This window comes from Theropithecus gelada, chromosome 4, assembly GCF_003255815.1.
Source record: "Theropithecus gelada isolate Dixy chromosome 4, Tgel_1.0, whole genome shotgun sequence".
In the NCBI taxonomy this organism is placed as follows: domain Eukaryota; kingdom Metazoa; phylum Chordata; class Mammalia; order Primates; family Cercopithecidae; genus Theropithecus; species Theropithecus gelada.
Window position 1 is genome coordinate 114,353,337 of NC_037671.1, and position 16,084 is coordinate 114,369,420.

At 39.9% G+C, this 16,084-nt stretch overlaps 1 protein-coding gene across 5 annotated transcripts in view; it reads right to left on the bottom strand.

Moving 5' to 3' along the window:
- ESR1 (estrogen receptor 1) overlaps positions 1–16,084 on the bottom strand; it is a 412,991-nt gene that overhangs the window by 258,888 nt on the left and 138,019 nt on the right. For 4 of the 5 annotated variants that reach the window (XM_025384525.1, XM_025384527.1, XM_025384524.1 and 1 more), the window contains one exon: positions 3,828–4,018. In XM_025384525.1, coding sequence (XP_025240310.1) covers positions 3,828–4,018 — 191 coding nt within the window. Of the gene's footprint in view, positions 1–3,821; positions 4,019–16,084 lie in introns of all 5 variants that reach the window. The other variant, XM_025384523.1, reaches the window with a different exon arrangement.

A 16,084-nucleotide genomic window follows, 5' to 3' on the forward strand; every position in this document is an offset into this window, starting at 1 on the left:
GAACACGAGAATAATCTGATGTACACTCATTTCTAGCTCTCTTCTTAAGTAACAAGGAAAACAGGGAGAGCTGCGGCATCTTCAGAACTTCCCACCTACGTGTCAGACCCTTCACCATCCTTAAATGTGTTTGAGGGGCAGTGTGATTTATAAAGAGTCACAGACAATTTCAGCAAAAACTTTTTAGATCCAAGTTATCAAGACTATGATGAGAAAGCAGAACTAGAAACCCTTAAACTGGCTCTGGTATTTCCCTTTTATACACACAAACAAATCAAATACATGGAAATGCTTTTAAAGTATAAAGGAAATCAATTACTTGGTTTTTACACAGTCTAGGATTAAATCCATGGCCCAGAAATGTCTTTGTTTAACAGTACATTAATTATGTTAATTTTTATGCAAAGAATTCCCCAGGCTCTGCCTTTCCTCCTGGTCTTCACTCATGGACTCATTCACATGGCTGAACATGCATTCCCTCCTTCTTCACCATGCTCCCTTGACTCACCCTCCAGATTTAATCAGGAAACCTCTGAGAGCCAGACTCAACAACCACCAGGACTGAGTGGAGTTTGGATCCTATAAGATGCTGCCTTCACCTCTATCTTGGCACCATCATCTAATTGCTGGTTCATTAGTCTGTATCCCCCTTTACCTCACCAGTTTTATGAGGGTAGGCACCAGGTTTTTCTATCATTGCATTTCCAGTGTCTTGCACAGGGCTTTGCTAGTAATGCTAGTCAATGAATAAATGAATGAATGAAGAACTGAATGGTTTTAAATTTCCTCCCTATATCTAAAAGTTAATAAGTCTGCCTTCTTTTTAGACTTCTTCCAGAACTTTGGACTTAACATTCATCCCATTTTAAAAACCTAAGATAAGTGACTTCACACTATGACATAAGAAGTTTCTGAAACCAAGTGGGAATTGCATTTTTATATGCTAAAGTTTCAGTAAAATTCTACTAGCTGGTCTGTGTATACAAGACGGAGATAAGAGTTTGTTATTGTTGTTGTTGTTTTGTTTGTTTTTTGAGACGGAGTCTCACTCTGTCACCAGACTGGAGTGCAGTGGTGTGATCTTGGCTCACTGCAACCTCCGCCTCCCAGGTTCAAGCAATTATCCTGCCTCAGCCTCCCAAGTAGCTGGGACTACAGGTGTGCACCACCACGCTCAGCTAATTTTTGTATTTTTAGTAGAGATGGGATTTCACCATGTTGGCCAGGATGGTCTTGATCTCCTGACCTTGTGATCTGCTCACCGCAGCCTCACAAAGTGCTGGGATTACAAGCCTGAGCCACCAAGCCAGCCGAGATATTTGTTTTGAACTATGAAAGAGTAAGCAGAAATTTTTCAAAATATTTGAACTTGAGATAATGCCATACCAATGAAATATCTCACATTATATTCATTGATTTTTATAAATATATTTTCCTTCTGCTTTTTCTGTTCTTAATGTTTACAGAAAATACTAAATTTATGGGAATTTATATAATTTTAACTTAAATGCTGAATAAAAACGATGCAAAAAAATTGTGAGAGTATTGCCATTGTTTCTCGGAGGAAGATCATTTCCACTTTCAATCTTAATAATTTTAATTTATAACTGATATTTTCATTTCTTACATCCCTCTATTGTTTTCCTTATCTTTGTCATACAGGTAGGACTTTATCAATACTGACGTACTTTCTGATTGTATCATGAGAACAAGTACATTTACTTCCCCAAATAAATTTCCTAAATAAATTCTAAATTTTGTGGGATTATGGATTATGTCTTACACTTTTTTTATTATTTCTCTCAGAACATCTAATCAGGTATAGAGTAAGTTCTCAGTAAAATGTGAATAATCAAAACTTTAGATTTAAAAATCCCCTATTCTCTTCCATAAATAAAGGTATTTAGATCAGAAAAATAAACATTAAAATCAGGAACCAGCCATGGGCCAGGGCTGGTCTGTTACCTATTTTGATAAATAAAGTTTTATTAGCACATAATCACTTCCATGTGTTTACAGGTTCCCTTACAGGCTATAATCCAGTTAAGTAGCTGCAACAGAGACTGTATGGCCCTTGTAAAGCCTAAAATAGTTATTATCTGGCTCTTTACAGAAAAACTTTGCCCACCACTGCTCCAAATCATTTTTACTGATGAGGAAACAGTCTCAGATCAATCCATCCAATTGTGCAGTTAGACCTATCTACTAACCATACCTCTGTCAGATGCTCTTTCACTGCCAAATTAAATGCTTGGTAAAAACAATGATAGTTTAGATTATATAAAATCAAATAAACAGTAAAACCACAAATTAAGAGAGTTGTCAAAATACCTCTAAGGGCTTATACTAACCTAAATCAAAATATAAGTGTCATTTTTTCTGAATTAAAATAGCATCATCTAATAGAAGTAAATAGACTGTGTGCATATATATATTTATTTATTTATGTTTAGAAAAATAGTAATAAATATATTAACTTACATTTAGAATTTTTATATATATACACACACAGACAAAGATTACTATTGAGAATATCATTAATTTTATAAAAATACCAACAAAAAAGTTCATGTCTCTTAGAGCAGAGTTCTAAAAGATGTTAAAAGCAATGTGTTGAAGAAAATGCTTTTAAAACAGACCATGTTGACCTCACATGCTACTCGATTAAGATATGAACAGCTTTTTAAAAAAAAAAAAAAAAAGAGTCCCATTGGCAATGGAAGGAAAAATAAATATTATGTACCATCCCCCAGCTTTCATCCCATATCAGGGCAGGAAAGAGCTATCACAGAAAGTCCATGAGAATAATTTCTTTGATCAATGCTTATTAACTTAGCGGACTCTGGTTTTCAACAAGTTACTTAAATCTGGGTTTTTATAGAAGGAATCACATGAAAACCCCAACAGAAATATTCTTAGTGTTTATATACTAACCTTCACTTAAGCTGAAAAGGTAAAGAATAAGAAGAGAGAAAAATGGCCCACACTTAAGATAAAAAATGAATTCGGTTAGCCTAAGCTGCTGTCAGATCTCTGTTCCTGTCAGATAAAAGATATTTAGCATAGGTATTTTAGGCAGTAAAAATGAGTAGTGTTTCCCCAGGGTATCCTATTATAATGCAATAATAGAGACACTTCTGGAGTAGAAATAATGTATAGCTGACAGTATATTAGCTACAATTGGTAAACTATAGACAAGAAAAGGATGGAGGCAGGCAGGAAAATGAAATGCTACAGGTAGATACTTAATAACTGTTTGGTAAAGATGATATCTCCCCCATTACAAGACACCAGGCACTGAGTCAGCTCATAGCAAAACGTCCTGCCATCCATTGAGACAAGAAAGAGATGGAAGAGAGGAAGGGGAGAACAAGCCAAACTAGAACAAAACAGAATATTTGCCTGGACAAGGCCAGAGTAGAGAGATAATTATGCATGGACAACTAAAAGCATATACCAGATCATACAGGCCAGGTTGCCTACCAAACATGAATGTCCATCTGGCATTCCCCAATCAGGGCACAGACATTTCTTTTTTCCTCAGAGATCCAGCTAGTGGAATTCCTCTGTAGAGTTGCTCAAGACTGTTTGAGTTTTGCCAAAAGAAGGAAGCAGAATTACACAGCCTCAGCTGCCCTGGCATGTGTCAACTCCTTCTCCTGAGATCCTGTCTCTTCTCCACGTTTCCACCAAAGATAGTAGTGGACCTACTAGGGATTCGTGTTTTGTACAAATGGCTGACTCTATGTCTTCCTTCCTCAGTCGCTTTGGCTCTTAGGATCTGCTCATAGGATCAAAAATAGAAGTCGTTTTCAACACACTATTACCTTGAATACTTCTCTTGAAGAAGGCCTTGCAGCCCTCACAGGACCAGACTCCATAATGGTAGCCTGAAGCATAGTCATTGCACACTGCACAGTAGCGAGTCTCCTTGGCAGATTCCATAGCCATACTTCCCTTGTCATTGGTACTGGCCAATCTCTCTCTGCCACCCTGGCGTCGATTATCTGAATTTGGCCTGGGGGGGAAAAAAACAGTAAATCCATTAACATTAGAAAAGCAAAACATGCACTCTCTGGGAGATGCAGCAGATCCACTTTATCCTGACATTTTGAAATAATGAATCATAATGTAAGCTAATCTTTCATTACCTCTTGCCGTCTGTTGCAACAAAAGGTGTTGCCTATTATATCAACCTTGAGGGGAAATTGTTTATTGCAAACTTGCTTTAAAAACGTACTACCTGCACCAGAATATGTTACCTAGAAAAATGACAAAATGAAATTAGCTGGTCTCTAATAGACTTAATGTTTTTGCAGGAATTTACAATTATTTCAGAACCATTAGGGACCAGTGCTCATTCCAACTCTAGACCACACTCAGGGTCTTTCGGAAATAGAGACAAAGCATAAAACGGCTGGGACATTTGGAACTCAGGTGAACTGATGAACAACACGGAACACGTGTCAAAAAAAAAACAATTCAAATTTTTATGTCATTGCCACATAACCCTGGATATCAGTTTTTATAACTTGAATCTGTAATTTGAAAATACTGTTCTTCAATATTCAAAACTCCTCTTTAGGAACATGTAGAGACTGAGCATGGTGGTTCGTGCCTGGAATCCCAGCACTTTGGGAGGCCAAAGCAGGAGAATTGCTTAAGGCCTGGAGTTTGAGCCCAGCCTGCACGATATAGCAAGACTCCATCTCTATATAAATGCTTTTTAAAAAAATTAGCTGAGAATGGTGATGTGCGACTGTAATCCTAGGTACTTGGAAGGCTGAGGTGGGAGGATCACTTGAGCCCAGGATGTCGAGGCTGCAGTAGGCTATGATCGATCATGCCAACTTCAGCCTGCGTGACAATCAGAGGAACACAGAAAAAAAAAAGTACAAAGAGAGACAATCAGAGGAACACAGAAAGGAAACTGAAAATGAACGGTAAGAAAATTCTAGGAAAACCAAGAAAATAAGGAAGTAAAATGCTTTAAGAAAGTAGAAAACTCTATGGAGAGGATGATCAAGGATGGCAAATAGGGCAGAGAAGTCCAACAAAGCAAAGACTGGTTAAGTGAATTCAGACCTGACAAAGCAGACTCTTAGCAAGGAGTTTCCTTAGACAGGTACAGGCACAAGCCAAACTCCAGCAGATGGAATGTAAGGAGATGAAGATGAGGGAAGGCATTCCTTTGAGAACTTGGAGAATAGGAAAGATACAGGTAGGGTGGCAGCTGAAGAATATAAGACCCAAGAAAATGAATTGTCTAGAATGAAGAGACTTGAGAAGGCCTTGTGTAGACTGAAGGGCATGGGCCAGGAGAAAGGGAATGGTTGAAAGCACAAAGAAGAAGATAAAAGAATAAAGCCAAGAAGGAAACTAGAACAATTGGGATTAAAAACACAGGTAAAAGAAACTGCCTCAATGAAGACAACTTGAAGAAGACCGGAAGGAAGGAGGTTAGGAAACTAGAGGAAGATGAGTTTGCATCTCTCACCTGGCCCAGGACTTGGCAGGCATGTGCAATCAAATAAAGATGGGATAAGAGCCTAGCACAGCGCCTGGTATGTAGTTGGCACTCCACAATATATTTAAATGAATGGAGAGAGTGTCCAAAGTTGTATAAGAAAGAAAGGTAAGCAGACATTGAAAGTATAGATGGAGTGGAGGTTCTTGTGAAAATTTTCAAAAACATGAAAATCCTAAGATGAGCTAAAGTCAATTGATGATAGCCCTTCCAGGGTCTCTTGGCAAAGGAAGCTCAAGCTTCCTGCTACCATTCCCCACCCAAATACCCAGACCACACTGACTTTCACTGGTCCTCCCTTCACAAGTCCTATCTTTCCTTTTAGCCCAAATAGTATAACCTCTCCCTGCCTTCTCGCTCATTATTATGGTTCACAATTTTGTGGTAGTGGTTCTCAAACGACATTTGCCATAATATTCACAAAATATTGGCTCCTTGGGCTGAGTACATCTGACTTTGCCAATTTTTTTCCGTTCTAAATAACTTAGTTCTGAGGTTGGCAGCCTCAAATAGGAATTCTTTATTTTTTAATGTTCTTTAGAGAGCACTGGCTCACAGTTTTCAATTCTAGTTCGTATTCTGTTACCCATCTCTTTCCATTTCACTACCATGCTGTCAAACCCACCCTCATCAGCCTCAAATCTTTTTATTGTTTGTTTACTAATAACTTATGCATGATTCAAGTCAGTAGGAAGCAGCTATGAATATCTAACTGTAGAAGCTTAGTGCCTTTGGGGGTGGGAGTAGATATTTAGCAAGTATGAAATGGACAGATTCAATGTCTTGTAAGCCTTATTAATTGTTGTATCTAGCTCAGTGCCCAGCACATAGCAAGCATTCAATACGTTTGTTGAAGGAATGAAGGAATGAGTGAGTCAACAGTATACGCATGGCCAGAAGTTCCAATGTGTCAAGTATCTTCCCACTCAGCCCTACATAATAAAATGCTATATTTTTAAAATTGTGGTAAGATATATATAACACAAAATTTACCATCATAACCACGTCTAAGTGTTCATCAATTCAATCGTGTTAGATATACTCACATCATCGTGCAACCAATCTTCAGAACACTTTCATTTCACAAAACTGAAACTCCATACCCATTAAACAGTAATTCCCCATTTTCTCCTTCCCCTGTCTCCTTCTACTTTTGTTCTCTGTGAATTTGGCAATTCTAGATACCTCATTAAGTAGAACCCTACTTTTGCTTTTTGTGTCTGGCATATTTCACTTAGGATAATGTCCTGAAGGTCCATGATGTGACTAATATGCCACTGTCTGTATACACTACACAGACTGTTTATCCATTCATCCATCTATAGACATCTGGATTGTTTCTACTTTTTCACTATTGTGAATAATGTTGCTATAACTATGGGTATAAAAATATTTCTTCAAGACCTAGATTTTTAATTCTTTTAGATATATATCCAGAAGTAGACTTACTGGATCATATGATAATTCTATTTTGATTTTTTGGGGAACCACCAGTGTTCCCACAGTGGCTGCACCATTTTACATTCTCATCAACAAGGCATAAGGTTTCTATTTGCTCTATATCCTCTCCAATACTTACTCTCTTCTTTTTCTAATTTAGTAGCCATCCTTATGAGTGTGAGGGGAATACTGCATTTTTAAGCCACCTTTTGTCTGAATGCGTCTCTTACCAGCCACTCCTAATCCACATAAACTTGAACTAACATCCCTGTTCTGAACTCTCTAGAAGAATTTTTTTACTTCTCTTCTGCTACTTACTATATTAATCTTCAATTGATTAATTCTCATTTCCATTACTACCTGCAAAGTTCCTTGTGTCTTATTCATCTTTAAAATGCCATATGCTTAGAGCATAGTGCCTCACTTGGAATAGGGACTCAAAAATATTGATATCAAATAAATTAATCAATGACTGAATCAATAAATTTATAGTTTTCACAATGTAGGTAGAATATGTAAATATTTTCATAAATATTGGCAAAAGATTTAATAGCGAGAGCCCATTTTCCTCAGAAATAGCAAAGATGTATGCTGTCAGCAAAATGCCATTCATCTACATTTTATCTCTAAGATGACCCCCAGCTTACTGAAAATCAACTGCAGACTTTGGGCATGGAAATAGAAGGCATCTAAAGAAGATGGGGAAACCACACGGGCTGCATTGACTACCCATAAAGCAACTTTTTTAGCCAACTTAGAAATCCATGTAAATAACGTTGTCAATTATCATTTTGGCCCAGACTTACTCCATAAAGACTCTCAAAATGTTATTTAAAAAAAAAAAAAAAGAATATAAACTAGATCAAGCTAAAAGGCAAGTGCGATCTTCCTCTGGGCTCCAAGACCCTGTGGCATGCTGAGATAATATTCACATTGAGTATCCATCAGACCAAGATAACATAACTTCCTCTAGACAGAGAGCTGTGTCCTCAGAATACAGACTAACACAGCCCAACCATGGACAGCAGGAAGGAACAGACTGGGAGGTGTCCATGTCTGGGCTCAAACCTGGCCATAAGAGTGGGTCAGCCACCAACCTGGGCTTCTCTGAGTACCTATGGCTAGATCAGTCCCAGCAGATAGGCCTAGGTACAGGTCCCCACCTCATCTCTTCCTGCTGCTCTCTACCTGGCCTTGGCCCACTGCACCTGTCATAGACCTGGCATTTTTAGCCTCACAGCTCTTTAGTAGAAAGTGCCTATACCATGACTAAGTCCATCCTTCTTCTGTTCCCTCAGCCTCAAAGGCCCTTTGTTTTTCTGTATTATCATAGAACCAAAATGAATGTCTCTCACTGGACACATTGGCTCATGCCTGCAGTCCCAGCTACTCAGGAGGCTGGGACAGAAGGACCGCTTGAGCCCAGGCATTCAAGGCTGCAGTGAGCTATGAATGCACCACTGCATTCCAGCCTGGGAGACAGCGTGAGAGTCTGTCTCTAAAAAATACATAAAATAAATTTTAAAAATTTCTTTAAAAGACTCTTATTTTCCTTTTTTAAAAGACTCAAAATGTTTCAGGGTCTGCCTTCCTAAGGGGAGACTTCACAAATCTTAACTGAGCCTTACCCCTTTATTATAAGTGAAGGTTTATCTACTTCTTTAGCAAAATCACTAAGCTACCTCCTTCCTTGTAAAATTCTTATCTTTTTCTCATTGACTTGTCACCAAACCTGTACCGTTTCTCATCTTGGGCACTTTCTCTTAAGACTCAGATAGGAAACTGACTGGTTTACCAAGCTACACATTAAGACATTAGATGTCCTTCAGCCTAACAGATGCCTGTAAAGATTCTCTGGAAAGAAGTGGGGCTGAAGCTCGAATGAGAAATGAATGCATCTATGACAATGCATTATAACCATGAAGCACCACGTGTAGCTAAGGAACGAAGAATAGCAGAAAAAAGGATGCCCAGAAGCATAAGAGATCATATAAAAAAGACACAATACCACTGCATCTATGGAAATAGGAAGCTTAACTGCCTTGATCTAGTTCTGTTTTCATTACCTCAATTGACTACTAAATATTTTTAAATGAAAGCACCATTGATATTACATATTCAACATAATTAAGAGGGATATCTGGGCTGGGCCTAGTGGCTCATGTCTGTAATCCCAGCACTTTGGGAGGCCGAAGCGGGTGAATCACGAGGTCAGGAGTTCACGACCAGCCTGGCTGAGATGGTGAAGCCCTGTGTCTGGTAAAAATACAAAAATAAGCCAGGCGTGGTGGCAGGCGCCTGTAATCCCAGCTACTCGAGAGGCTGAGGCAGAGAATTGCTTGGACTCAGGAGGCGGAGGTTGCAGTGAGCCTCGATCGTGCCACTGCACTCCAGCCTGGGTGGAAAAAAAAAAAAAAAAAAGGGATGTCTGAAGGTATTCATATTGGGTCCAGAGAATAGACTCTTGGACCAAGTAGAAACAGAGCATAATAAAAACTATTGGCCAATAAAATTTTCATTAATCAAAGGAAAAGTTTAAAGCTCAATGTAATCAAATACTGTTGTTTTTCCAACCACAAATAATGATACCAGCTATCCAAAAGCATTATTCCCCTGATTAGCCAAGCAGTTTTAAAAATTCAAGAAGCCTTGGTTTTTAAAGGAAATATTTTTGTAAAGCTAAATTTAAAGAACCAACAGATAGATGTCCACTCCCTAGAAACGTGGTTTAATTCAGTTCTAGTGCAATAACTTCATAAGGCTCCCTCACCAAATCAAGTCCCCAAAGCTATGTACACTCAAAATTCCCTATACTTGTTTTTCATGGCACATACTACAATTTCCAGTCCTGTATTTGGGTGATTATTAACAAATGTATGTTCCCCCAGTAAACAGTAAACTCCAAGAAGGCGAGAATCATGTCTCATTTGCTCCCAATTTTAACCATACACAGTAGGTTCTTGATATGGTTTGGCTGTGTCCCCACCTAAATCTTATCTTGAATTGCAGCTTCCATAATTCCCACATGTCCTGGGGGGACCTAGTGGGAGGTAACTAAATCATGGTGGCAGGTTTTTTCTGCGCTATTCTCACGATAGTGAATAACTCTCATGAGATCAAATGGTTTTATAAGGGCAGTTCCCTTGCACACACTCTCCTGTCTGCCACCATGTAAGACATGACTTTGCTCCTCCTTTGCTTTATGCCATGATTGTGAGAGCTCCCCAGCCACGTGGAATTGTGAGTCCATTAAATCTCTTTTTCTTTATAATTTACCCAGTCTTGGGTATGTCTTTATTAGCAGCAGGAAAACAGATTAATACAGTCCTTAATAAATATTTGCTAAATACACTTCCTACATCTAACTCATTACCAAATTTCATCAAGTATTTCTTCAAAGCACTCTGCCTACCCTTCTTTGAATTCCTTGTTTTTTCATTTGTGTCTGAGAGACCAATAATACTCCACATCTGAATTACTAGAATTACTCTCTTGTCTCCAGTCATTCCTCAAACTCATCCTGCAAGCCACTGCCCAAAGAATTGTCATAAAGTACAACGTTCTCCTTGAATACCTTGTCATTTCATGTATGTGTGACCACTGTCTTTTCTTTGGATCATAAACCTGTTTGAGAATGTAACAAAAACACTGAAACTATCTTTTCCAGAAAACACACATAAAACTCTCAAACTTCTGCCTATATTCTGGGAGAGATAAACCCGGAGACTCAAGTTTTTTTAAAAAATCAACATTATACAGACTTAAGCCCAAATTCTTGAATTCCTTGCACCAACTAGCACTGGTCTCTTTGTAGCTCCCTAAGCAACATGTTACCGAATTCACCTCTGAGAAACTGCTCACACTACACTTGCCCACATATTCATTGCTTCCTGTCACCTTCACACATTTCATCTCTCCTGGAAAACCAAGCTCTAGTTCCACACAATTATACGACTTATCTTAAGTATTACAGTTCACAGGGGTTCGACTTCCCATTCTTAGATCACGTAACACCTTCCCCACATCTCATGACATCTAGTTAGACACTAGCTTCTATGTCTGGCAACCACTCCATTTCCGTTCCCTTTGCAGTATTATCTTTCCCCAGCAGGATCCTAAAAGCCTGTGTTCCTCAGGGCTCTGTCTTCAGCCCTCTGCCATTCTCAGATGACATTTGCCCTTTGTGGAATCTCTGCCACACCCAACTCCTATCCCACACCCCTCCCCTGGACTTCAGACCTATGTGCTAAATACCCACTCTGCACCTCCACATGAAGAAACCAAAGAACCCTCAAACTCAATGCATGCAAAACTAAAGTAAATATCTTTCCCAGAAAGCCCACTCCTACTTCTGCACTCCCATTTTGCCCCTATGATCCAGCAGAGGCATTCCAGCATGCTGTTCCCTGTGCCTAGAACACCCTTCCTCTCCCCTGAAAAATTCCTGTTTATCCTCCCATTCTCAGCTTAAACTGCATTTCCTCCAGGGAGCTTTACTGGCTCCTGGGGTTAAGTCACAGATCCCAAACTCTCCCTATTATAGTAGAGATCTTTTCACTCTCCTAACTCAAAGCCCTCAGCAGCTTCTCACCACAACAAGAGTAAAGCTCAAGTCCTTCCGTGACCTGGAAAGCCCAGCACGACCGCCTGCACCTTCACCCTCACCTGCCCACCCTCCTTCCCTTGCTCCCCAAGTTCCAGGTGCTACTACAGCTGTCTGGCTTTCTCACGCCCTGTCTGGCTTTCTCCCACCATTCTAAACGAGTCTATTACTTTCCCTACTCTTACACTGGTTTGTTTTCTTTTTTTTTTTTTTAAATTATACTTTAAGTTCTTGGATACCTGTGCAGAACGTGCAGGTTTGTTACATAGGTGTATACATGTACCATGGTGGTTTGCTGCACCCATCAACCCGTCATCTACATTAGGTATTTTTCCTAATGCTATCACTCCCCTAGCCCTCAACCCCCCGACGGTCCCAGGTGTGTGATGTTCCCCTCCCTGTGTCCATGCGTTCTCATTATTCAACTTCCACTTATGAGTGAGAACATGTGGTGTGTAGTTTTCTGTTCCTGTGTTAGTTTGCTGAGAATGATGGTTTCCAGCTTCACGCATGTCCCTGCAAAGGACATGAACTCATCCTTTTTATGGCTACATAGTATTCCATGGTATTTATGTGCCACATTTTCGTTATCCAGTCTACCATTGATGGGTATTTGGGTTGGTTCCAAGTCTTTGCTATTGTGAACAATGCTGCAATAAACATACCATGTGCATGTGTCTTTTTAGTAGAATGATTTATAATCCTTTGGGTATATACCCAGTAATGGGATTGCTGGATCAAATGGTATGTCTGGTTCTAGATCCTTGAGGAATCGTCACACTGTCTTCCACAATGGTTGAACTAATTTACACTCCCACCAACAGTGTAAAAGCATTCCCATTTCGGCCGGGCGCGGTGGCTCAAGCCTGTAATCCTAGCACTTTGGGAGGCCGAGACGGGCGGATCACGAGGTCAGGAGATCGAGACCATCCTGGCTAATACGGTGAAACCCCGTCTCTACTAAAAAATACAAAAAACTAGCCGGGCGAGGTGGCGAGCGCCTGTAGTCCCCGCTACTCGGGAGGCTGAGCCAGGAGAATGGCCTAAACCTGGGAGGCGGAGCTTGCAGTGAGCTGAGATCCGGCCACTGCACTCCAGCCTGGGTGACAGAGCGAGACTCCGTCTCAAAAAAAAAAAAAAAAAAAAAAAAAAGCATTCCCATTTCTCCACATCCTCTCCAGCATCAGTTGTTTCCTGACTTTTTAATGATCACCATTCTAACTGGCGTGAGATGGTATGTCACTGTGGTTTTGATTTGCATTTCTCTAATGACCAGTGATGATGAGCTTTTTTTCATATGTTTGTTGGCTGCATAAATGGTTTGTTTTCTTTACAGCACTCACCACTCCCCAACATCAAGCCAAGCCAGATTTTAATGTGTTTATTATTGTCTGTCTTCCCCAGTGAAATGTAGGCTTCATTTCCTCCAGCACCTTGAAGACAGCTTGGCATAGAAATAATTGTTGAATCAACATACGCATAAGTAAATGATTGATGCAATGGGCAAATCCTTTGCAGTGCTCTTCTCTGCCTTACCTATATACCATGACCTCCACTGTGGCAGGGATTGTGGTGACCTCACTTGCCATGGCCTCCCAGCTTATTCTTAGTGTCTGATACACAGTTCGATGATTAATAAATATTTGCCATCTAAGTGAGTGTGTGGACATGGTGAGTCCTCTGCCAATCCTCCCAACTCCATCCCTGCCACACCTCCACATTGCAAACCTCCCACACTGCAGCAAGAGCCAAGCAGGGTTCTACCATGAAAAATGGACCTTCGTGTCTCCTCCACAGCTACCCTAAGGCTTCAGAATCTTCTTTAGATGTTGGGCCCCAGAAAAGTAGCTTTAGCTTTGGTTATAGACTACAGATTTTGCTTATAATCTTAGGGCATTCACAGGTCTCTTGAAGTCCATGAATGTCCCACCCAAAAGACTTCAGAGTAAGACTCACTGGCCTACAGGATAAATGCAGTGTCCTTAGCATCAGCCCATTGTGACCTGGCCACGGTCTGCCTCTCCAGCCCTGCCCTTCCCTGTGATGGGTAATCTTATGTGTCACCCTGCCCTGACCAAGTTAGTACATCTCTAGCCTTCACTCATGCTCCTTTCTATATTGGTCAAAAGGCAAAAACCTCCTAAGTGACAATTACCCCTTCTCAGGTAGCAGCCAAAAAGAAAGTTAATTGTTTCTCATCAGAATCTACATGTGGCCCCAGAGCATCATGCATAGAACTATTCTGGAGTCCTTATCATCATCATATAACTATGTGTCCACTGTGCATCTCCAGAAAAGAGATCCTATTGTAGCCATCTTTGCTTCTCAGTTTCCACCACGATACTAACAATAGCAGTCATTCAACAGATGGTTGTGGAATGACTAAAATTCTGTGTTCTGTATGCCTTGCCTTCCCAACGAAGCTTTTCAAGAGTAAGGATACTGTATTATAAGTATTTATATAACACCCACACACAGAGACGCATAAAGCACCTGGAATCGCACTTTGCAGACAGAAAATACCCAATAAATACTTACCGAATAAATTAATCAATAGAGAATTAAGAACCATTTTGCAAGAAGCATAGCTCAGTCTGTTGCTCTGACAAAATAATGTATTCAGGTAATGAGAAGCCAGTTATCAATGCTTGTGTGTGTGCCAACATCTGAGTCAATCTACATGTTGTTTCCTGTGTACCTCTCTCTGCTTTAAATATCACTATGGACGGACAGAAGTTGGAGGCAATTTGTGTCTGTGACCAGAACATGCCTCCTGGATATTTCTAATTGCTATGCAATTTTGTATTTATTTCTTTTGTATCTATTTATTTTCCACAAAAGTAAATGTATGTTCTTAAAAAGAATTGACAAGAAGGACTCTATGTAAAATGATAGAGTCTGGAGAGGAAAATCTTGATCCTCCTTTTTACAAAAGTTCAAGGTAAATGAGCCTGGGCCAGGTCTGGGCAAACCCTAACCACGAGGTAGCTACGTTCTGGGATAGGCAGGTCAAAAATTGTTTCCTGCACGAAAAAACAGATCCTCCCAACTTTTTGTGAATTACTCTAGCTCTTTTATATTGTTTATCTGAAAACTTAACATATCTATCTCTTATCTCATATTATCTACTTAGTAATACAATATTTATTTAATTTTCTTTGTAATCATTGTGTCTTTTAGTTAATAAGCCAAGGCAGGTAATGCTTGTCCCTCAAAAGTACAGAAGAAAATTTCTTCCAAAAAATGATTGGCGATATATGCAGTTCAAAGAAGCTCCACGAAATCATCTAGGGAGAAGTTATGGCTGCTATTTCAGCTTCTGCACAAAGATTAGACCACAACTTCGACTTCTGGAAAACCCAGCATGACCTTTGGTCTAATAAAGTAAAAGGGGCTGGCCAAGCAGGTGAGCAGGTTTTCATACTGAATTGATGGTTGTGGCAGGCACTATTTTAAGCGTTTTACATGGATTAATTCATTTAACCCTTGAAAGTATTCCACGCAGTACTATTACAACACCCGTTGTTTCAGAAATAGTAACCAAGGTAACCAAGGCACAGAGGAATTAGGCCACTCACCAAAGTTGTAAAATCAGAAAACAGGGAGTCAAGGATCCAGGCAGTCTGACCCCAGAGCCCAGGCTCCCAGAAGAGAGCAGCATCCTTGGGAGCCCACCCAAAGGGCTCACAAACCAAGGGCAAAGTATTTCACATCTGGAAACAAAGTCATTACCTCAGATCTCATCCTTAAACCCAGAAATACTAAATCCCATTAGAAATCACCTGCAATTATCCGGGCATGGTAGCTCACACCTGTAAGCTCACTGCTTTGGAAGGCTGAGGTGGGAGGAATGCTTCAGCCCAAGAGTTAGAGACCAGCCTGGGCAACATAGTGAGACCCCAACTCCACAAAAAAATTAAAAATTAGCCAGATCTGGTGTGCACCTATAATTCTAGCTACTCAGGAGGTTGAGGTGGGAGGACTGCTTGAGCCCAGGAGGTCGAGGCTGCAGTGAGCTGTGACTGTGCCACTGCACTCCAGCCTGGGTGACAGAGAGAGAACCTGTCTCAAAAAAAAAAAAAAAAAAAAAGAGAGAGAGAGATTGTCTGCAATTATTTATTGTAAGGACAGCAATACTTTTTTGAGGGAAAATGCTAATTTAACTTGTAATGCAAAGGTTGAGAACTCTGCTGAGTTCCATGAAAACAGAGTTAATGGAGCTGACAGTCATACAAGAGAATGGCTTGATGAAAGTTTGAATGTTTCCTAAAAATATGATTACAGATAATACCTAGTTTAACTCACAAATAGAAAATGATGCATCATTAATGCTCTTATATACAAGTTCTGAAATTCTTTATGCACAAAGAACATTAGCATTCACCATTCAAAATTTAAGGCTCTCTGTAAAATGTCAAGAGGCTTTCCCACTCACTTAAGAAAAATGTCTTCACCCCAAAATACAAGCAAGTGTTGATTTTTCATGCTAATGGGAAACAAGAATAGCCTGGCAA